Genomic DNA, 15,870 nt, shown 5'->3' with positions numbered 1-15,870 from the left:
ATTATTTCTGATTAATTTCAGAATCAGATCATTGTACTGTCATTTGTACTTGGAAAAGTAGGAGCTTAAGGCAAATGGAAACACTATCTTAGCTGCAGTTTTGCAACTACTAAATCATGTATAGAAATGTCTTATATGTCTGCAGCATGCTGCAAGCTTGGATTTCATCACCTTGTTGCAGTGTAGGAGAAAGTGCATTGAACTGTACTGGAGTAGACCTGGTGCATGGAAGAAAGGCAAATGCAGCCACTGTTAGGCTACCTGTGGCTGAAAGACTAGAGACTTGATAGAGGCTGTGTTCCTAGAAATTAATTTTTGGGACTGAGAATTTTTGGGACAAACTATAGGATGCAGCTTGGTATTTTGAAAAATACATATCCAGGTATAGTTAACATCCAGTGCACAGATACAGAGCAATGACCACATTATCTATATTTAGGGAGTATTAGCCATTTGGTTCAACAAAAGATCCTGTTGTGCAAGAAGAAGATTTAGCCTGCAGGTATCCAAAGCTTCTGGCCTCTCACACAACTCATGGTTTGCCAGTCTAAAGTCATGAATGCGGGGACAAGTATTTGTCCTTGGCTTTTGCAACCAGTCTGTTACTGTGACAAATTCAGAGACAGAGGCTGAATTACAGAATATGGAACCAAATCTGTAGCTGCTGGGGAGAAAATACCTGTCTATCCTAGATTTTTGTAGCTTTTTTGGGGAAAGATATCTCCTCGTGCAAAAATACAATTGACTTATTAATCCAGAGCCTGAAAAGAGACCTCTAATTTCAGTTCAGAAACTAATAGTCTGGCCTTGAAAGGTGTTACACTGCTTGATAATCAAATAAACATGTTATGAACATGACAGATCTATAGCTGTGGAGAAACAGTCATTACCCATGGCTACTATGGATAGCAATTATCCCTGACAACTACTGATTTTTCAGTCTGAAAAATGTTGTGCATCTACCTGCTTTGCTATTGGGCTAGAACTTGTTAGGGTTAGAATTTAAAGGTGTTTAATTTCCATGACAGTGTATGACATTGGAGGAAAAAATATTAACGCCAAGAATAATTTTGTTCCAGGATAGATAAACAGATTTAGGGCGCATATTTGTAGCAAGGACAGTAATATTTAGATGAAATTACTTTTTTACAGAAAAGGCTTGAAAATGAGAAATATCATAGTTGACAACTTGAGCATTAGGATACATCCCTAAGGTCTTGAACATGTGGGCTGAAGTCATCAAACCTCTTTTGGATTTAGAGGAGAGACTTGAACTTAGGTCTTTTTCCTGACCATAATGCATCCTGGCCATGAGGCTATTTGCTATCCTGAAATAAGGCACTTTTCATCTCTTGGTGGAGATATTCAGCAGCTCATTAGAACTGTGCCACTTTATATAAACAATTCAGTTGTCATAGGGATAGGGATCTGAAACCACTTTAAGGCTATCTGCACAAAGTCACTGAATCATTCTCTCTATGGACTAATGGATATTTATTTATTTACAGAAAGTAAAAGAGTTTTAATCAAGAGAGAGAAGTACTGGCTCTATACTATACCTTGCTATCCTTCTACCATTTAGGAAATGGACAATCAGCTAGAATCAACAATAGATTAATAGAAGCATATTTTTTTTTATTAGGGTCACTACTGGGTCTCATCTTCATTTATTTAATTAAACATGTTATTTGCCATTAATATTAATTTTTATTAGGTGGTTTAAATGAGGGATTTTGATATTCCAGGAAAATAGAAGAGATTCTGTTCCAACAGGTGATAAACATGAAAAGAAAATGCTGAAAGAAAGCCTATCCTCACTGAAGACAATGGAAAGAACTTCAGTGCAAGGTGAAGTTGCCAGAGGTGAACATGGCCAGAGCTGCATCCATTTTTCCCCCCTGAATTCTGAATATTTGTGGAGTAGTTGGCTTACCAATATATGTCAGTGGGACATACACTGTATATATTTTGTGTATATATATTTATTATATTATATATATTGTATTATATTAATTATATTATATTATGTTATATTATGTACGTAGAACAAACCTATATATTTGCTGAGCATTACATATGTGCTTAAAATACTTTGCAAAAAATAACATGTTGTTTGACAAAGACTTGTATTTGAAGATTCCATTGATTGTTTTTTTCACTTGCCATAATCTTTATTCTCATGTAGTTCCAAAGAAAAGTGATACTGTGAAGCTGTCCATTTATACTTGGTAAACCTGTAGCCCTTACGATTGCAGAACTTCAGCTAAACAGTAAAGATTTTCTTGAAGCATGAACTGCTTTAACTTAGGACTGTCTTCATCCTGTGTCCATCCTGTGAACATGGTGTGGAGAACTGGAACATCCACCTCAGGTATGAAGGAAACCAGGAGCCTAGTATAACTATAGAAAAAAGAAGCTGATAAGGATCCATTGTCAGTGAACCTCATCAGAAAACAGATCAAAAATGGAAAAAGGAGTTATAAAATGTGACATGTACATACCAGAACTTCTCTTAAGGTGGCCTTCATTACAATGACCCCTAACACAGCAGGCAAATAGAGTTCCTGTAGAGGCAGCAACTGTTATCGAGAGAGCATTTGTTAAATTCTGATTAGAATGTCATGATAAACACTACAGAAAAAACAGGCAGATACCCAAAGTCAGGAATGTAGTCTTAACAGCTCTGATGAAGACTGATGGATGCAGGGTTGTAGCCATCATGCAGCAGAACAGATATTGCAGCATCGTCTCACGGAACAGTTATTTGCATGGTCTTGGATGTATGCATTTCTATATGCCCGTATTTTAAAGGAATTTGTATCCAGTTTCCTGTGTCTGATATCAATCTCATTTTGCATCTCACTAAGGAAAGCAGGATATGCTTTATTAGATTAAAAATATTCAGCTCTTATTGTGGTACAGAGTAACAATTTCCTTTCAACAGCAAATTTTTCAGCCTACCTTCTTTCCCCCATTCAACTACCTTAAAAACATGGAATAATTGAATATATTTACAGCAGCCAAGATCTTTAACTTATACCAGATGACCAAGTGCAATGGAAACCAGAGTCAGGTTTTTTTCTGTGTTCGTGTGAAAGAGGATACTCTATTTTAGCTGTCACAGACTTCTTTGAATCTTACTAGGTTCTCAGATTTTGTTTTAATTTATGGCCATTGATAATTACATTTTGATTTAACTATCCTGATTTACAGCAGCTGGGAAATCAAACCCACATCTCTTAATAATGGCATTTATTCTAACCAATTTCCACTGTTCTTAATCCAGAAACTTTCTTTAGACTTTTTAATTTAATAACTGATTATTATTTTTTATCTGCACTCACAATTAATAATAAGAGTAATGGTATTACTTATTGAAAAGGCTTGAAATCTATTATTCTATCCAACCATCAGAAAGATGGATGCAAGAGGAACTGAGTATTACACTATATATGATTGAGTAAGGTAGTTCAAAGGAGAGAGAACTGTTTATAGAAGTAGCTACTGATAATACTCTTCTGAAAATTGAAACTAGAAGCAATAACTAAATCGGTTGTTCAGATGAAAAATTCACATTTGCTGAAGTGAATCCTCTTAGGAAAAAGAACTTTACAAGCTCTCTTCTCCTGAGACAGCGCTTCCAAAGACACAACAGGCACACCGGTTTTGAGAAGGGCTTAGAGAGATGTAAAAACTTCCCAATGATGTGAAGAGACTGGAGTAATTCTGTTCAGTCAGAAACTTATTAGAACTTACTAGAAAGACACATGAGAGAAATAAAAAAAGGATATAGGAAGTATTTCAGACTTTTCTTTATACACAAATACAAGGCTTACTAATAAAAATGTTTAAACCCATTTATAATCCTTTACACAACATATAATTAAAATATTAAACTCGTTGCCAAATATGAAATAAGGGCCAAGAACAAAATATGCTTTCTTCTTGAACTTAACGTTTTTATGACCTTCATTACATTATGGTAAAAATGTATGTAAAGACATAGGAATAAATTATCTTCTGGTTTTGAACATATATTAATCATTAATTATGGGACTGCAAAATCTTTCAGTAATTTCTCATATAGGCATATTGTGCATAATTGTCTAGTAGGGGTTTATATCTTTCTCTGAAACTCCAGTTTGTGGCTACTGATGGATAAAGATGCATCACTTGTCTTAATGAGTGAAGTTTCTCCCAGCTGCAGGTTGCACTTAGCCTACATGGATTTCGAAATAAAAGGGTTGAGGCCAAATGTCCCTCTGGGTCATCCTGACAAAGCCTCTTGGACTTCAGTAATTTTAATCCAATGGACTTGACTTCTTGTAGATTCCTAGGGGAAAAAAAAAAAAAAAAAGCACTGAAATATTAGGAAAAGCCAGACACTGTCCTGATCCCACAAGGCTTAAAAAATAGGGTTTCTGATGACAGAAATGAAGAACAGACATTTATCACTTTTTAACCTTGTGTATGTACCTACCACTTAGTAAAATAATTGAAGTCCCCACAGAGGAGGATGTAGCCACAGTTTAAAATATGAATCCCTAGATGAACATCCAGCCTTTGATCTATGTAAGGAATACAATGGGTATTTTTCTTTTTTTCTATGATCTTGCTTTGTGTGGTTTAAAGGCAAATAGAATATTAACTTAACTAATATTGCAGACAAAGGGTCATAAATACAATCTTTCTCAGCTCTAATCTCTCTCATTGTCTTGTAATAACCAAATACAAGTAAATTTATCCCCATGATGGCAATGTTAGTCTGACATCCAGATAAACAAAAACAGATAAGTGCACTTATGCAGAAAACAATTTACTCCTTTTTTTGTTTGAAAAGCCTTAGCCAGCGTAATTACTTACCAAAGTCAGGCAGAAACATAGTTCGAGAATAAGCAAAATGCAATTGAATTCAAGGGTGATATCATAATATCGATTTCTTACTAAAAATGGAATATGATGCAGAAGAGGACTGATGCAAAGTGAACAGATACATGAATTACATATATGGCTGCAGTGTTAATTTTCATGGAACTGTCTTTAGAAAAACCTAAGAATAACTTTATGCAGTTAGTGAAGAAATGATGTTGTTTCTTGGTTCACAAAGTCAAGAGTGTTGGATGGGAGAAAGGAGAATGCCCCACAGCGAGGAAGAACAAAGTTTTAGCCATACTCCTTTTTCTTCTAAATGACATGGACACAAACAGCTATCATCTGGCAGATTACTCTCCTCTCTGGACGAAATGAATTGCTTCTCTCAGAGGCATAATTCTATGCTTCTTTTGCAATTATATACTACACCAAAGAAAGCTTATCTAGACTTTCATGACTAACATAAACTGTGTCTTAGCAACAAAAACTGTGAGGACCTTGAGGACTACATGATGTACTGGATACATAGAATGCTTTGTGACTCTTCTGATGAACAATCATGAAGATAAAATTATTGGAGAGAATAGGGAGGATGTATCTGGGTTTTGTTTTTTTTTCAGAATTTTCTTAAAAGGTTGTTCTCAGATTTTGTTTTGTAGTAATAAAGACAAAGTTTAAATGGTAATGCTTATAATAGTGAAGTTTATATCCAAGAAGTCAGCATTGGTGCTACAATGCTGAGTTCTTGGATATAAATAATTTGAGACAGCATCTAAGAAAAGTAGTAAGGGAAAGCTTTGCAACTAAGTTCATTACTTCAACATGTGCCTATGGGCAAAATTTTGATTCTCACAAAGCCTGCTTGGAGATGAACGTTCCTAAAAGTTTTAGCAGGACATTGTCCACTACAATTACACTTACAACCTCCATGGTTGTAAAGGGCAATTAGGATAGTTTTGAGAGCTTCAAAATCTGATGCCATCTGGTCACATGAGATTAAAAATAAGGAATAGATAACTAGGTGATCGCATACAACCCATTCCCCACCCCTACCCCCTTTTACTTATTTTGAACCTAAATGAGTGATAGCAGAAACTGCAGAGAGGGAGTTCAGATTACCACTGCAACTAGAAAGGGAATGTGATGAAGCAGATGTGATGGAGCTCCTGAGAGTATAGAAATTTTGCCTAGCAATGACAAGTTGATAAAGAGTGATTAATGAGATTGGAGAGCAGAAAAATAAAAAACATTGGAAAAGAATTAATATCATCAAGGATCAGCACCAAGAAATAACACAACCTCTTCCATAATTTTATGATGATGTTTAAGATCTGATAAAATCTCATTTATCTGTGACATTGTTTCTTTGTAGCAGACAGGGTCCCTTTGGCTTATCTTGATAGTAAACTCACACATTAGGTTATAAAATATGTTACTGTCTTTGTGTATCTAAGTCCCATGGTTAGCCAAAATATTTGTTTATCCTCATTGTGTTTTCCATTGCTGGCCTTCTTTAAGAATCATCTAGTGAATGGACTGAAAGTGAGGTGGGGGGCAATAGCCTGCACCACTTACTCATCTCCACCCTGGACTTTTCCACTGGTCTATTTTCCACTTATGACTTCCCTGGTCAACTTAAAGAGAGCTCATGTTGTTGCTGTGATGAATACGTAGAAATTTTTTGAGGTTTCTAGTTGTGCTGATGGAACTAGGTATCTGAGAACAGGCTAAGTAACACTCTTGTCATTAGGATTTATTATTTGAAGGATTAAGAGGCTGTATGCTCAAAATACCAATTTTTGTGGATCTGCGAACTCCATTTGTTACATAGGAACCCTGGGGGATTAACTTAACCTGACTCCTGCTAGTTAGTAGGGTGCTTGAAAGTCAGAGCAGCAGCAATGAGTCAACCCTTAAAAACTGACTTCAAGTATGGGATGCTGCTAAAAGAAGCATTTCAGTCTTCCACTGTATCCTTGGCCATATACTCCAACTGCCTCAAGCACTAGCAATTTGAGCATAGTACAGTGATTGGCTAGGAAAATCAATAAAGAAAAAGAAAGGGTTCTCAGCTAAGTAATTCCTCAAAAGCACATTTACTTCCAGCAAGAAAACAAGAAAACATCCACCATGAACAAGGTCCCAGATTCCTGGGAAGGCATGATGCCAACTAATGCCATAGGTAAAGGGGCTTAAGGGGAAAGACAACATCCTCATGGCCTTTGTCAAGGTCACTCTAAAAGCAGAGTATATGTGGACCTCTATGGCTAGATGTGACCTGTCTCTGTGTAATGAAATAAACTGGTTTTCATTTAAAAGGATAAAGTTAGTCTACAAAGACAAGATCTTCCTAAAATTTAATGTTTAGACATCAGTTCTGTTTTTTTCAAATTGTATTTTTAAAAATAATACTATTGTATTCATTTTAAGAAAATTAAAAATAAGTCACAATAATATCTTTTTAAAAAATGCACTTGGTTTAATATACTATTGAACTGCAGTCAATACTGTTGAGCTCCAGTCACTGTGCATGAAATAGGAGGGTTTATGTCCTTTGTAAGCAATGATGTTGAAACTCTAGCTGCTGTCTTAATTGATTAAAGAGACAACAATATTACAAAGTCTACTTTTAATCTCTACTGTAGTATTGAAGTTCTGACATGGCAAGAGCAGAGGAAGCCATCAATTGCCACACACGCAACTCAATTGTAAGATTAAAGTACCTTAAATTTTTTTTGGAAAAAAATGGTAAACTTATTTAGATCAGCCTCATATTTATAGATGAGGCCTGAAGAAGTTTAGCTAGAGGTGTTTTTTTCATAACTTGCTGTTAGTCAAGAATAATTTGTCTCTCATATCTCCGAAGTCAAATAACGTATGTATATAAATGCAGCAAAAATGGCCTTTGCAATAAAAAACTTTGGAGAACAAGTTTCCATAAGCTAAAATATTTTTGAAAGTCTTTTAATGCTCATTGTAAAGGGTTCCTTCTCACTTGGAAGCTAGTGATATTTTTGGGGGAGGGAGAAGGGTGCAGTGAGAGCAAAACAAAACAAACTTGAATGTGCCCACAAAAATGTATCCATAAATCGAGTAACTCATAAGTGAAAAAAATAAAAATGCTTGCAAAGCTTGAAATGTATTGGCAGCTGTTGTTTAAACAATCATGCAAATACTGTTTAATATCTGGAAAAATTGAGTAAGATCTAGAATACTGCTGGAATCTGGTATGCATTGTAGGAGACGCTTGAAGCCAGTTGTGTGTTTTGCTATAAGATGAATGTGAATGTTAATTAAATAGATGGAATAATCTTAATTAGCTACAAGAAAAAGTCTGATTTAACCAAGAAGCTGCTCTGATCAGTGCTAATCAGCAGTTATAGGATAATATAGGATAAGATGATTTATTTTGCAAACTTCGGCTGAGAAATTACTTGTGAGCTAGGGGGTTTAATTACAGTATAAACACTGGGTTTTAGTTTTTAGAAACAGTTTAGCCAGGTTCCGTATTCTTGGAACAGCATTGCATCACACAAATGATTCTTAACCAGCTACAAAATATCTGTTAGTAAAGACCAGTTCCTAATGCACCACCTCTGTGTATTGTTTTTACTTGTCTCTGGCACAGATGTGCTGATAAAAACCTCAGAAACGTTGCTTTGTTCCCCACAGCTCGATTAGAGTTGACTAAATTGACTAAATCCTGGTTGACAGGAGGATGACCATGAGCCAGCATTTTGCCCTTGTAGCCAGGAAGGCCAATGGCATCCTCGGGTGTATTAGAAGGGGGGTGGTTAGTAGGTCGAGAGAGGTCCTCCTTCCCCTCTACTCGGCCCTGGCGAGACCGCATCTGGAATATTGTGTCCAGTTCTGGGCCCCTCAGTTCAAGAAGGACAGGGACCTGCTGGAGAGAGTCCAACACAGGGCGACAAAGATGATGAAGGGAGTGGAGCATCTCCCTTATGAGGAAAGGCTGAGGGAGCTGGATCTCTTTAGTTTGGAAAAGAGGAGACTGAGGGGTGACCTTATTAGTGTATATAAATATATAAAGGGGGAGTGTCATGAGGATGGAGCCAGGCTCTTCTCAGTGGCAAACAATGATAGGACAAGGGGTAATGGGTACAAACTGGAACACAAGAGGTTCCACTTAAACTTGAGAAGAAACTTCTTCTCAGTGAGGGTGACGGAACACTGGAACAGGCTGCCCAGGGGGGTTGTGGAGTCTCCTTCTCTGGAGACATTCAAAACTCGCCTGGACACCTTCCTGTGTAACCTCATCTAGGTGTTCCTGCTACGGCAGGGGGGATTGGACTAGATGATCTTTTGAGGTCCCTTCCAATTCCTAATGTTCTGTGATTCTGTGATTCTGTAAATAGATTCTCAGAGTTTCTCTGGGATCAAATCTGTGTTTACCAGCTTAAGCATTGAGAAAATGCACAAGTGGTTAAGAGACAACCTTCCACCTCTTTCTTCGTCACAGCTGCACTGTGTACAGAAGGGGCAAAGCAGAAAATTTAGCCTAAAGTCAAGTTTTCCCAGAATGTAAAAATTCTGTGAAGTTTCTATAAACTTCTAAAAAATGTTTGAACAGAAATGCTTGAAATTCTCTTTCCTTCTGAGACGAAAGTGAACTTCTTTCAAAATTCATCTTGAATTTCTAGTTTTGCATAAAAGCTGCCCCAGGATTTTGATAGCAGGCACCACTAGGAACAGTTTAATTTCAGTGATGCTCCTTGAATATACATAACATTTATTCATTTTGGATTAAATGTTTACCCAATGTTCTATTACTTCTAAGACTGTGAGGTGGAATTAATTATGCTCTTTTGTGGCTTATGCTGAGTTATGCTACAATGTTAGTTATTACAGTAAGCTCTTGGCAGAGAAAAGGCAGAAGTAGCAAATAAATACTTGCATATCTAAATAATTTCTGTCCTTCATGAAAATTATGAACACAAGAGTTGCTGTAAGGTAGCTGAATGGAATGAAATAGGACAGGAAATAGGAATTTGCATTCTGCTCACCATTGTCTAGGATGATTGTGGCAACAGGGGTATCTCAGGCAACAGAAAACATGGCTAATAACATGAGAAGCATAACAGGCACTCCAACATCCTGAGGTGGTGGTTATTCCTGTGTCTTCCATGGTATTCTGCTGGGCTATTCTAGGGCCCAAATTACTGATCTGGTTCTAACTGTGCAATAAAAAGGGAACAGAAATCTGACTGGGTTCAGGGCAGAGCCACCAGAAACTGAATTAGCAGTGTATGAACCCAGCTGTACCATTCACAAGACCTGTTAAAAGCCATGAAGCAGCGCTGCTGCTTTGGCATGACAGACATCAGAGCTATAAGAACTTTCCAGACCTGTCCTTGGTTGTCACTGTTCTGTTTGCAGAACTGGGAGTGTAAAGGAGCAGGTCAAGAGACATCTCAGTAGGACCTAATTCAGTACTGAAGCTGAATGCTGTGCTGATGTGCTGATGCTGTTACCTGTTAGACCCAAGCTGATTCTTGCAGAGTTAATGCAATGTCTCAGCACTGAATGCCTCCTAGTGAGCCCCAGCTAGCCAGCCCCATGGGCTCCATGGAGAACTGAGGTGACACAAAGGTGATCCAGAAGTCGGAAGCATAGGCTTCATTTTTGTGCTATTGCACTGCATTTGTAGTTTATTGAATCTGAGCAGATTAATTGGAGCATTCCAGAGGGATTTTTCTCCCTTCTTCGTATTATGTGATTTGTATGTGCAGGACTTCACAAACTGACCATAGCTAGAGAGAGGTCACAAGGAACAGTTCTGCTACTGGTACTAAATTCCCTCAGGTTCCTGGATGGTTCATCTTCTCCACAAGGTCAGGACTAAACAAAATGCCAAATTTGGACTCATTTTGGTCCAGAGAAGTTTGGCTGAGAGCTAGTCAGCTACAATGTTAGCAATGGCCTTTAACTTTTCTGTCCCTTTGTAAGAAAAGCTTTTGGCATTTTACAGTAGAAACCTTAAATTTGCTTACACCGTGAAACATTTTGTGTTTTATGAAAGATGGGAGCAGGTATCCTGAAGTGGATCTCATAGTGGAATGCATGTGCTTGCTTGAAAGGAATGGGTTTCAATGACAAAGTCATTTCAGACATAAAATTATTGTTTGCTTTTCTGTATTTTAAAGCTGCAGTTCTTCTTAAGGATTTGAACAGTGAGGAGCAGTGCTAATTCCTGTTGGCTCTATTTCCAAAATACCTAATGAAAAAATTCAAGAAGGCTGTAGTTGGTAGGTTGTCTCCTGGCACAATTTCCTTCCTCCTGTTTGAACTTCTCTCACAGAAAACTGCAACTTGACTGAATTGGTTTCAGTGAACTGAAAGAATTAATTTCCTTAGCTGCCTAGTAAATCCCATATATTGAAACCATTACTGGAATATAATCTCTTGAATAACACAAATACTATATTTTATCCTGGTGAATAGTAAAAAACCCCAACAACTCAAGACCCAAATCCTTTTCAAATCAAAGTGCAATATGCAATCGTAAGAACAGGGTGCTGTGGTTGTAGCATTTCAATTTTATTTCAGCAAATAGGTAACAGACAGAATTTGAAAGCATCAAGAATATGTAGCTCTCTCTTTTTTTAAACGTGTAGAATGAAATTGCTCAGGAAAGCATCTTCTGACACAGTTCTTAATGCTTTTTCTTTTCATACTTTCTGGGGAACCTCCTGTTTGCTGCAGCTGTCATAACTGAATAACGTTAATATTTTAATTGGACTTTTTAAGGTTGTGAGGTGTTAAGGTTTCATTTACCCACAAGTCAGCTTGGATTTTATGTGGCTTTCCTTAAAGAATTTTGCTGGGCTCTTCGTCTAGGTTGTCTAAAGACATTAGCACATCTTTTAGTTTCTTGAAAATATTACCGGCATTTTGGTGTTCAAATGCTTAGTAGGATTAAAGACACTATCTCATCAGAAAAGTGAGTTTTCCTTTCGTCTACATCTTTCATCTCCTACCTACTCCCTCCCTTTCCTCCATGGCTGCCTAAATTGCTTCTCAATTTAATTCAGAGTGAAATGACTTTCAGTCTCTGAACAAAAATACATTCAAAAAGTAAAGCCGATTTAAAAGATTTCAGTTGAAAAAGGATCCTGCCGACTTCTCTTCACTGGATTTTCTTGGTAAAAAGTGTCTGGGGTTGACTTCCTTTGGCTGTATTAGTGCAAAACACCTCCGGAAACGATTTCCTCAAGAGCCTTTCGTGGATTCCTAAAACCCGCACCCCCTATGGCTTTGAAACGCTAATTCCAGGCTAATCTAATTAGGCTAATGATTTGCCCACCACCATGCGAGAAAGCTGCATTCTTCGTTGCATCTGGCTGGCTCTAAACAGCAGGAAGCACAAACTTTGCTTTCACTGAAGAGAAAGGGTCTTTAAATAGGCAGCTGTTCAGAAGCCAACCATGCCGTGCAGTTGAGGGGAAATTAAAAAGAAAATAGGTTCTGGTGGTGAAGGAGAAAAGCATATTTAAATATCGATTACGTTTTGTTTTGTCTGTGTCTCTGTAGTGTAAGTCTTCACTCAATAGGGCACAGAACATGAAAATGTCAGTACAACGGGCATGCAGGGTTGCAGCTCTGCTCTGCTTATCCACCGCATCTCTGTGCCTTGATCGTTTCTAGTAAAGATCGCAAGCCTAGGGGCGAAGAAATGTAACCTGGACCCCTCGTAAAAAGGAACAGGCCGAAATCTGCTCAAGTGTTGTGAAGTTCTGAACTCAGCCTTATTTTTTTAAGTGTTGACCGAGAGGAGATGAGGACACCTAAGCCTGTGCAAGCCAGGCTCTGTGATCCTCATCTCAAGTTTGATTAAGTTAGAATCTGGCAAATCTTCCTTATAAGCCATTACTTATTTGGCTTTCTGCATTTTCTGAGCTTGCATGGCACAACTACAAAGCAGAGCGAAAGATCTCACATCATTAAGAATACTGAGCAGCAAGATAATAGAAAGCCTGCCACAGAAGTTACGACAGAGTTCTTACTTTCTTTTACCTTTCACGGACAGCTGGAGTTAAACCTGTCAATAACACAGCATTTTTTTTTAATTTTACTTTTTTCTTTTTTCTTTTTTTTTTTTTTTTGTTTCCTTTAAATGACAGATGAGTCCCAGGCTTGTGATTTTTTGTTCTGTTTATTTGTCATTCACTGATTTGCTTATGATGTGTCAATCTGACAGCGTCTTTTTTATTCAAGATTGTTCACGGAGATATTTTTCTCATTTCATTTTCAGATATAGCCTGTAACGCATAGGGGTTTTTTTCGTCTTCTCTCTCTCCCCTTCCCCTTCTTGTTGTTTTGAGAGGACAGTGATTTCAACAGTGTGTTGCACTGTAATTCCTGTCTCGGGAGATCCGGGGGGCAGTGGTGAACAGGACGGCGGGGATCCGCGCACTGGCGCGGAGCCCCCGACGGCAGCGACCGCTCTCCCCGCGGCGGGACGCTGGGGAAAGGGCATGAATCATCGCGGAATGAACTTGCATTGATATAGCACTCGTAAGCGACTGAACGGGAGCCCTGCGCGGTACGGGACGGTACAGCAATCCCTCCCGAGAGTCCCATGCAACACTGCTGCCCGTGATTTCTCTCTCCCTGCACCCGCGGCGGCGTGGCCCGTGCTGCTCTCCGGGCAGCCCCGTGCCCGCTGCAGCGGGGCAGGGGGTGGTGGCGCAAAGCCGCAGAAAGTCCCGCCGTCACTTGGCCCCGGGTGCCTACCGACGCCTTCCCAGGCGCAGCTTTCTCAGGCCGCCGCCGCCTGCCTGCAGGTGGCGATAAGCGCCCCCGGCACCACTCGCCCTGGCACCCCCGTCCGCAGGCTGTGCGGTGCCCCCCGCCCCAGCCGGCAGTGCCTGGCCAAGGAGAGCCGCTCCCCGCTTCGCACACCCTGCACAAGCCCTAGGGGAAGCCCAGAGTCCCCTCTGCCCGGGCGGAGCTGCGGCGTGCAGGTTTGGAGGGGGGGGGAAGGGGGGGGCTGAGGAGCAGTCGTAGTGGGTTTCTCTGCGGTCTCCCCACAGCGGGGAGGGGACGGCGGGGACTGACGGACACAGGCGCCCGCCCTCCCGGTCCGCCGGTGACCAAACGGGCGGGATGAAAGGGGGCATGGAAGGGGAAGGAAAGAAGGGAGGGAGGGAGAAAGCAAGGGGAAAGCGGAGAGGCAGACCATGAAGGAGCGGCGAGGGAGAGCGGAGGAGCGAGGGGCAGCTGCTCGGCGAGAGGCGGCAGGAGGGCCGCCCCCACCGCCCGGAGCTGCGGGCTGGGCAGAGTCGGCGGGGATGGGCGGGCGGAGGGCGGCTCCGCCAGCTGCCGTCCTCCGAGGCTCGGCCACCTCCCGCCGCAATATATAGAGGAGAGAAGGATAGCGGAGCACCGGTGTCCAGCGTGGCCAAAGCGCACGGGGCGGCGATGCCTCCTGCTATAGGAGCGCACAAGTAATCGGAGCCTCTTCCCATGCCCGTCTCCTGAAGCGAATCCCCCGCCAGGCATGGATGTGGCCACCAACACTACCTCCCCAGAGCTCTCCTCCGAGGGTGCTGGCGGCCCCGGCTTCGGCGAAGTGACTCTGGGCTATCAGCTGCTCACCTCCCTGCTCCTGGGAATGCTCATTCTGTGCGCCGTGAGCGGCAACGCCTGCGTGATCGCGGCCATCGCCCTGGAACGCTCCCTCCAAACGGTGGCCAACTATCTCATCGGCTCCCTGGCCGTCACCGACCTCATGGTATCCGTGCTGGTGCTGCCCATGGCGGCCCTCTACCAGGTGCTGAACAAGTGGACGCTAGGGCAAGTCACCTGCGACATCTTCATCTCGCTGGATGTGCTGTGCTGCACCTCTTCCATCCTGCACCTGTGCGCCATCGCCTTGGACAGGTACTGGGCCATTACGGACCCTATTGACTATGTCAACAAGCGAACTCCCAGACGGGCAGCCGTGCTTATCAGCCTGACCTGGGTCATTGGCTTCTTGATTTCCATCCCGCCCATGCTGGGCTGGAGAACGCCCGAAGACCGCTCGGACCCTGACGCCTGCACCATCAGTAAGGACCATGGGTACACCATCTACTCCACCTTCGGCGCCTTCTACATCCCGCTCCTCCTCATGTTGGTCCTTTACGGCCGCATCTTTAAGGCAGCCCGCTTCAGAATCCGCAAGACCGTCAAGAAAGTGGAGAAGAAGAAAATCGCGGACACCTGCCTCACCCTCTCCCCCGCCGTCCTGCAGAAGAAAAGCAGTGGAGAGCCCGGCAAGGGCTGGCGGCGGACAGCGGAGCTCAAGCCTGGTGTCTGTGTCAACGGCGCTGTGCGGCATGGCGAGGACGGGGCTGCCCTGGAGATCATCGAGGTCCAGCGCTGCAACAGCTCCTCCAAGAGTCACTTGCCGCTGCCCAGCGAAGCGTGCAGCTCCTCGCAGCCCCCCTCTTTCGAGAAGCGCAACGAGAAGAACACGGAGGCCAAGCGAAGGATGGCTCTGTCCCGCGAAAGGAAGACTGTCAAGACCCTGGGCATCATTATGGGCACCTTCATCCTCTGCTGGCTGCCCTTCTTCATCGTGGCGCTGGTCCTGCCCTTTTGTGACAGTAAGTGCTACATGCCCGAGTGGTTGGGTGCAGTCATCAACTGGCTGGGCTACTCCAACTCCCTTCTCAACCCCATCATCTATGCCTATTTCAACAAAGACTTCCAAAGTGCTTTTAAGAAAATTATCAAGTGCAAGTTTTGCAGGCAGTGAAGCCCGCCGCTCCGGATCGGGGCACCTGTCACTCGCTCCATCCGCCTGGCTCACGCTGCAGTGCCCCGCTCGCCCAGCCCCTCCACAGCGGCGGCAGAAGGGCAGGGGGTTCAGGATCCCGCTCTGCGCCCGACCCCCTCGCTCCTCTGACCGTCGAACAAGCCCCGCGGGGCCGGGCCACTGGGGACTCCGCGGCCGCTGTCTCCTCGCCTGGCCTCCCTGGGGCTCCGCTCCCC

At 42.1% G+C, this 15,870-nt stretch overlaps 1 protein-coding gene across 1 annotated transcript; it reads left to right on the top strand.

Annotated features, from left to right (window-relative positions):
• Positions 1-14,368: 14,368 nt before the first annotated feature.
• Positions 14,369-15,634, top strand: HTR1A (5-hydroxytryptamine receptor 1A; the record flags this gene model as incomplete). Its single annotated transcript, XM_080637435.1, has 1 exon — positions 14,369-15,634. The coding sequence occupies exon 1, from the start codon at positions 14,393-14,395 to the stop codon at positions 15,632-15,634; it is 1,242 nt and encodes a 413-aa protein (XP_080493561.1). The 5' UTR covers positions 14,369-14,392.
• Between the last annotated feature and the right edge of the window lie 236 nt (positions 15,635-15,870).

Source organism: Psittacula echo (assembly GCF_963264785.1).
Source record: "Psittacula echo genome assembly, chromosome: Z".
NCBI classification, from domain to species: Eukaryota; Metazoa; Chordata; class Aves; order Psittaciformes; family Psittacidae; genus Psittacula; species Psittacula echo.
This window is presented reverse-complemented; position numbering and strand designations above follow the sequence as displayed.